This window comes from Octodon degus, unplaced genomic scaffold (genome assembly GCF_000260255.1).
Source record: "Octodon degus isolate 3935 unplaced genomic scaffold, OctDeg1.0 scaffold00070, whole genome shotgun sequence".
NCBI lineage: Eukaryota > Metazoa > Chordata > Mammalia > Rodentia > Octodontidae > Octodon > Octodon degus.
Genome location: NW_004524646.1, coordinates 8,672,128 through 8,680,558, shown reverse-complemented (window position 1 = coordinate 8,680,558; position 8,431 = coordinate 8,672,128). Strand labels below are relative to the sequence as shown.

The window sequence follows — 8,431 nt, the reverse complement described above, 5'->3', positions numbered from 1 at the left end:
TCTGATTCTAGCACTGTGAAAAAATACTTTTTTTCCCCCCCTGGAAAAAAAAAAAAAAAAAAAAAAAAAAAACCAACCCCAGAAAATCAGTGATTTACGAATAATTACTAAAACGGCAGCTGACCTCAAAAAGGCTAAATATGATTTTGCTCAGTAACTCCAGGGGAGGGCTCTCTACCTACCAAAGAGTTGCTCACTGAAATAACTTCAACAAAAAAGTTAAAAAAAAAAAAAAAAAAAGGACTAACATCAAATGTATCAGATTTTTAAAACATGAAATGGTTGTGAAAATTAAACAACAAAATCAGGCCCCTTGTCTCCAAAGTAGCAGGGTAAGTTTCTGTGAGAAGAAAAAAATACCACTACTCCTAAAATCAACCACAACACTCGGATTTCAGAATTCAATACCACTGAAAAAAGACACAGTAAACTTTTATTTCAGAGAATACCATCATGATGAAACATCTATTTTTAGGTCCATTTTTACCTATTACACCTAAAGCATAAGTCTCTCTCAGACTAGTGAAAATTCAGTAAAATAAACCCTTCTGAATTAATTAAGTTCTGCAAGCTAAATTTCACAACAGAAGTTTTAACCTGCAAAATGACACCATTATCTAGTAGCATGGATACTTCCGAGGGAAGAGGCAGTATGGCCAATACTTCTTATTCTTCTAAAGGTCCAAAAGCTTTCTGACGTTTTCTCACATTTTACAAGTATGGTTACTACCCAAATGTTAAGTCTGACTACAGCCAGGAAGAAACTGCCATACTTTAAAAGAAATAGTATGAGAACGTCTTTGAAAATGTTAACAAAAGTCTAACATACAAAAGCATTTTTAAACCATGCTTCCTTAAAACAGCCCAGCTATTGTTTAAATTATGCTCACAACAAAGGAAAAGCTAGTTCCAATTCTTTGTAACCTTAGGTTAATTCAAAGACTTGTGTACATAATTCATAATGGGATAATACTACTACCTGTCTTGCTGGCAAAAATATTTCAAAGTTCAGTTAACTATGTACAAATTAGCAGAGGCAAATATACAGATAGGTATATATACATACAAACAAAAATGAAACATACATGTATATGTGTATATGTGAAAGTATACAGGAATAAAACAGGTAATAATCTAAAAGCTCATGCTATGTGTATAAAGAAAACCACATTCAGAGCTGAAAGTTGAAACAAAAATGCACATCAGAATTTGTAACTTTCTGGCCTATTTGGAAAAAAAAAAAAAGTACTTTACGACTAAACTTTCTTAAAAAGGAAAAAGATGGTAGAAGAACTGTCTGGTAAGTATAGGAACTATTAACAATAGGCAACAAAGTAGAAAAGTCATCCATACCCACAGAATTATACAAAGTTGTCTGAGATTACCCTGCTAAGAACAAATTTCTAAATCATTCCTTATACTGTCAAGTTAATTTTATCAGTACCAGCCTTGATCAAAAGCTTAAAAGATATGGTGAACAGTCTCTTATTTACAAAGACAAAACAAACCAGTACACTCAAAAAACACTCATTTAACTATGACAAAATATGCAATGTATTGAATATAATTTTGTTGGCAATTCTAAGTTTAAAACTTTGAAGTCTAAAGTTTTCAACTATGATTAGTATTGAATTGGGTGTGGGAGTTTCTTCGCTGTTCAATACTTATATACAAATTCACATATTCACATACAGGTAAAAGGTCTAATACTTGTGCTGAGGATGTTCTTTAATCAACGACATGTATGCAAACTTCAAATGACAGTAAATGCAATATAGCTAATATAGCTGTATTTCTCATAGTAATTAGAAAAATAAACTCATCCAAAAATTCAAGAAACCCAAATTTCTCTATAAACCTGCTTTCTAACTTTCAAGAACAGACTTTCAGTTCCCAAGGATTCTACCAGCATAGAAGCAGAAACACTTCTAACCTCCTTTTTGTACCAAAATACATGATCCTCTACTTCCCAAAGGCCACATAATCAGTAGTCTCAAATACTTGCACACATTGTTAAGTCAGTGTAACCGCAATAATCCTTCCCCTAAATCTACCCGTTACCCTACTTATCAATAACAATTATCAAATGTATTTTACATGGATAAAATCTACTTAGAACAATACTTACGTTGATTTGTTATGCTACCTAATAATTGCTTTCAAAAAGCATTTTCTAAGTGGATTTCCTGGCTGTTTCATCTCAATATTTTACCTGGGTAGAACATAACTCAAATGATAATACTGAAATTCTTAAAATTCCTTGCAATTTTATCCTTATGTACTCAGAGCTAAGATGTACAATTAAAACATTTTATATCTTTTTTAAAAAATTTAACGCTAAATTATTTTATGTAATTCATTAAAAGTATGTTTATTCTTAAGACAACATTTCAGCTTTACTAATACCTTTTTCCTTCTTTTCTAGTAAAATGTAAAGCCTGAAATATGGGTTAATTCTTAAGTGTTAACAAAGTATCTTAATGCTAGTTATTTGTCAAGTTATGTTACACAACTATGGAAAACATATTTTTTGAACTCTAAAATTTCATCAAATAGTTCTTCCCCCTTTCAAGGCAGGCTGGTACATTTTTATGGAAGTAATTTACTGGCTTTTTAAGACAAGTTAAATTTTCTCTGTCATTCTCTTCTAAGAATGGTAAGTAATAATCAAACTTTTTAAAAGTCTACCTACCAAATGATATTATCACGCCATGCACCAAAGAATGTTTAACCAACTTACAATCAAGGGAAGAGTTCCAATTCAGATACAGCCAATTACTGGGATATTAAATCTGAAAACTTTTTTAAAAAATATGGAAGGGCCAGGGAGATGGCTCAGTGGAATAAGCACTTCCCTGGCAGGTGCAAGGGCCAGGGTTCAATCCCCTGTTCCGCCAAAAGAAAAAGGACAAGTTAAAAATACGGAACGCCTCAGACTTGCATGCCACCCTTGTGTGGGGCCTCACTGCATGGCTCCAATCTTAGTGACGTACTGGCAAGGCGAGCACCAAAATTTATTTTTTAAAAATTAAGGGCCAGCCAAATAGCTCAGATTAAAACTCCTGCAAGCAGACACAGGGGCCAGGGTTCAATCCCCAGGCCTGCAGTGCCACCCGCCCCACGGGTGTGCTGAGATGGCGACTGAGACTGGGCGTGGTGATGCACACCTGTAATCCCAGCTCTTGGGAGGCTATAAACAGGAGAATCACTACAAGTCCGATCTAGTAGTGAGACCCTGAACACCCTGTAGACCATTCACTGAAAGAAAGAAAGAAAGAAAGAAAGAAAGAAAGAAAGAAAGAAAGAAAATAAAAATAAAAATAAAAATTCAAGTCTGTGAATATCTCAAAGCCTAATAATGGGCAGTCATCACTGTAACTTAAAAGGAGACATTTCTCTACAAGAGTTAATAGAAAGAAACTAAGTAGAGATAAAATTAACATACCGTCATGTCTCCAAATATTAGTTTTTCCACAACACACTTTAAATTTTCCTGAAGTTTTCCTACTTCTTCATATGTTAAGTCATTTTTAATAACCTAAAAAGATTCGACTGTTTCACTAAGACTATTCATATATAATCTTTTTGTCAAAGCTGGTAGGTACTATTAGCAAACAATGTTTTAAAAAACTGTTTAAAGGAATATCAAAAGAGGCTAGGGCAAGGGCAAGAGGCTCTCAAGTTTGATTCTACCCTGAGTAACTTAGAGAGATCCTAGATCAAAATTTAACCCACCCTGGGAATGCAGTTCAGCACCAGGCCCTGGTTCAACCCAAAGTACATAGAGGACAGGGACGAGGGGCACCAAAATTTTAAATGTCATTTTCCAATTAGCAAGTTAGTCTTTCCCAAAATGAAGAAAACTATTTAAGTACAGACTTTGAAGATCCTCGTAGTCACACAAGTAAATTAGAAAAAAGGAATTTTTTGTTGTTGAGATAGGGTCTTGCTATGTTGTTCCAGCTGACCTTGAACTCACTATGCAGCTGAGATCTCCTCCTGGCTCAGCCTTCTGAGGGCTAGGATTACAGGAGTACACCACATCAGGCTAATGGAATATATTTTGATTCTCAGAAATTATGAGTTTTTCAAGAAGACCTTTATCTTTCTCCTTATATGTAATTATGTCTCTTTAGAGAGCACGTTTATTAAACATTCAAAGATACTTCCCTCAAAATTTAGTTTAAAAATCACAATATTATATCAAATGGAAAGCACAATCTGAGTAACAGGAGCATTCTACATTATGCTATTTAAATTTTATTAACAGTGCTCCCAGAATATGATTAAGCTGGCTGAATTATTGCTTTTTCATGCAAAAGATAACAAAAACAAAACACAGAGACATCATGAAGGTCACCATTCTTTTTTTAATTCGGGAAATAGCATAAAATAATCCTTCTTAGATTACAAACACAATCCAACATAAGATCAAATGGTCAAGAAAAGTTTCAAGCATTAAGAAATCTTTAATGGGTCTTTAGCAAATTTACAGCCCAAGACAAAAGTGGAAGTCAGTGGTTTGGGGTCGTACTTTTTTTTTTTTAAACCACTAATAAAAATAATTATTTAAATCACAAGAAAATTATTTGAAACATATTTGAAGATGCTTAACATAGGGGAAATGGTAGGCCAATAATTTCACTTTTGAAAACACAACTGGCCACCACGCTTTACCATTTTATTAGCTGTCTGTAATAAAGCTATTATGGGTAAACAAGTTTCCTGAAGCCAATGAAAATACTTAGCTTCTCAAGAGGAAATGTAACTACAGATCATTGCAATTACTCATTTGACAAGAGTACTGAGAATGGCTCACACAGCCCTACAGAACTGATGCTAGTACAAATGTGCAGCAGTTCATTAAGATGAGATAATAGGGGCCGGGGAGATAGCTCAGTAGAATAAGCGCTTGCCTGGCAAGTGCAAGGGCTTGAGTTCAATCCCCAGTTCTGCAAAAAAAAAAAAAAAAAAAGAGGAAATAAAGGGCCATAGATCATTCTGACAAAAAGAAAATGTGATTTATTAAAAATGATATATATCCTTTGTCAGAAGGAAAATCCAAAACCATATGAATCTAGGACTAAGACACCATTTATACTATCATTAAACCATTTGTTAAAAGAGCAACATATCCAACCAACATGCCTTAAAATACATACTTGTACTTTTGAAAGAAGTTTGGAGCTTCAAAAAGTTTGGACCACTCTGCCTTACTCAGCAAAATTTCATCTGTGATAGCAAGACCTAAATTAAAAACATATTAAAATGTTTGCATCCTTCAGCCTAACAATCTAAAATTTTAAATTTAAATATATCACAGGCATTCAATATAATCCTAAAACTAAATGAGCATTTTATAGTTTATAGCCTTAGAGCACACTGTTACATACATTTTTTTCAAAAAACCTGGAGCATTTTTTGAGAGCCAGACTTCTTGTAAATCACCAGTACTCTGAAATGTCAATCCCATAGAATGAATTCCTCAAAATTGAAGCACTGTTACCAAAGAAAGACAAGTTTCCCATATACGTAGTTTCTCCTTTCTAAAGACAAGCTGGCTGCTATGGTTAAAGGGATTAAAAGCATCCTCCTATGAAAAGCCTCACTGAACAAAAGGAAAGGTTATTAAACTTTTAAACTGAAAGCTGGTATTCAAGAGTTTCCTATTTCCTTTTCTACTCAACTCTCAATGACATGATCCTATTCTGGTTACTTCCCTGAAAGACCAGATGGTAAGAGCTATAGGCTGAAATTTAAAAACAAACTCAAAGAGGTTCAAGAAAGCTCAGAAGTTTCTTCTAGAATAAAGAGTTTTTCCCCTAAGCTTGCTCAAAATTTTTTTCCCAGGAGTATAAGCCCTAAGAATTCTTCATATCATCCAGTGGAGACAAAATGCTGTTTATAGTTTTTTTTTTTTTATACAGCAACAGAATAGCACTATGGCCCAGCTAAAGAAATGATTTTAACTGATGGTTAATCTTTCAGAATATAATCAAAACTAAATTATGTAAAAGAAATACTCTAAAATATTTACTGTAATCAAAAAATGAGCACCAAAATCCACTTGAGTGAACGTGTTCTTCACATTCTACAATGGTATGTAATCTTCAGGTATAAAGGAGATCATAAGGATAACACTTACCTTGTTTAAACTCCTCAACCATGACCATCCGTGTTGAAACGGACACATTGTACGTGGAGTTCTGTTGTGGGTATGCTGGTGTAATTATAGGCATAAGATGGTACCTATCACTGGGGTTTACCTACATACAACAACAGCCAATCAGTTTCTTCAAGTACAATGCAACAGATACTCGGACTTTTTACCCCTTGTTACCCTGATTAAATTTTTATCATTCATAGCTGGAGTTGAGAAAGAAAAAAATCAAGAAAGGAGAGATTACAGAATCAGAGATTTGGTAAAAACTAATGGTTTGTTGTAATCATTTTGGCATGATTATTTTAGCAACCTTTCTAGGAAAAAAGATGTGTCTTCTAAGCAAAAGCAAAACCCCAAAACTGCTCACACAATTACTGGAAACTAGTTTTTAATATATTCCTGAACTAACAAGGAGGTTAAGCTTATTAACACACACTAAAACTATTTTGCCTACATTGACAGCACTTTAAAAGGTGGCTGCTAATTTGCACACTGGTGGTGACATATTCCAAAGGGAACTATGAACTCACATCCTACAAAATTTCATGCCTTAAGGTTTGGAAAACTTGGAAATATATAGCTTAATGTAAATTAAATAGAATTTAAAAGTTTTACATACTATAGTAATAGAGAAAACTAATCTAGAAAAATGAAGTTCCATAAACCTTACTCTAATCCAAATTTGCTTTTTCAACTAATAAATCTGGGCATGAGAGCACATCGGTAATCCCAGCACTTGGAAGGCTGAGGGAGGATTGCCCTGAGTTAAGGCCAGCCTAGGCTTACACAGTGAATTCACGCCTGATTCACATAGTGAGATGCTGCCTCTAAGAAAAAATATACTTGAAACCTAAAAATTCATGTTAACATTTAAAATGTGCAAGCAGCTAATGTCCTAACTTTCCAAGAAACAAAACAACTCTTTTTTGCCCAACCATAGTTTCGTAGTCTAAAATATTTTAAACCAGTATTTACAACTATACATGGTCACTAGTATGATACTGCTAACATATTATCTACTACGTGCAAACCATTAAGCAACAGCTTTCCTACAACATCCGAATTTTAACAAAATATTTAGATCAAATGAAAAAATACAGGGATTTTTAGTATCCTTTTATTTTTTTAAAGCACAAATGCCCACACAACTTTGATTTACAAGGTAGTTCTATATAGATTTAAAATGTTAGTAAAATTTGTATTAAAAATTATGTACAATTAAATGTGATTCACAGGGTACATCATTATGCTTCTCACATCAGAGGACAATTATAGATGAGGTTATCTAAAAGAAAGTGTAATACAGATATGTCCACTCATACTTTGTAAAGGGCTGGTACGTCTCTCTGGAGTTTATGTAGATGACTTTTACTTGTTATTGCACAGCGTGAATTTGTAGGGGAAAAAATAATACACTAACCCTTGGGTCCCACACAGGCAAATTAAGATTGCATTCTTCAGGCTGTTTCAAAAGCACTGGATTTGGCCATTCCCTGTTCAAAAAGATTGTAGCACTTGATAAGACTATTGGCTGTTACCATCTACAAGTATTTTGTTAAACATACAGCATTTGTGAATGTGATCCTTTTTCATTTATTTTGGTACATAATACCTTTTTATTTCTCCCTCTTGTTAAGACTATTTGTCTTCTATGAAATCAGACCATTTGGTAGCATTCCCAAACTGAAGTCCAACATCTCTGCCTCTCAAAACACCTAATAAAACATTATTTAACTAAAAAAAGCACCAGCCCAAGATAATGTGTTCATCTCAACCTTGAAACCAACAAAATTCTTTATAATATTTCATCTAAAGAAAAATGAGCAGAAAAATTATTTCTGATTATAGTCAACAGGATATGAGTAACTTTAAAAGCAGAACAATTTTTGTTTTGCAGCTTAAACGTGGCAATACACATAGGTGTAGTAAACTATGGTAGGAATACACTATATGGGAAACAATCTATAAACTGGCTAATTTGGTCTTTGTAAGGAATAGAAAAAATGGAAACATCTGTCTCCCTCAATATCAAGGTTAGTTCCTAAAATCACTGCTTATATAGGCGAAGCCTTCAGAGAGAAAGACGTTCTATAACCTGATAACACTTTAACAAGTATCATTAAAATGTGCTATTAAGCACATAAAACATCAGAATGTGTATTAGAAAGTGGGGCAGAGTATGAATAAATAAGTGGTCTTTAATTTTTATAATTATTACTAGTTTCTTGCAGATAGAAGGGGATGAGTAGGTAAGAATCAAGAAAAAAA

General features: G+C 33.6%; 1 protein-coding gene across 1 annotated transcript in view; it reads right to left on the bottom strand.

Annotated features, from left to right (window-relative positions):
* Papola (poly(A) polymerase alpha) overlaps window positions 1-8,431 on the bottom strand; it is a 68,600-nt gene that overhangs the window by 25,675 nt on the left and 34,494 nt on the right. Inside the window, exons 10-12 of the mRNA XM_023719636.1 lie at window positions 7,584-7,694; window positions 6,146-6,266; window positions 5,163-5,247 (exon numbers count right to left, since the gene is read on the bottom strand). Coding sequence (XP_023575404.1) covers window positions 5,163-5,247; window positions 6,146-6,266; window positions 7,584-7,694 — 317 coding nt within the window. The remainder of the gene's footprint in view (window positions 1-5,162; window positions 5,248-6,145; window positions 6,267-7,583; window positions 7,695-8,431) is intronic.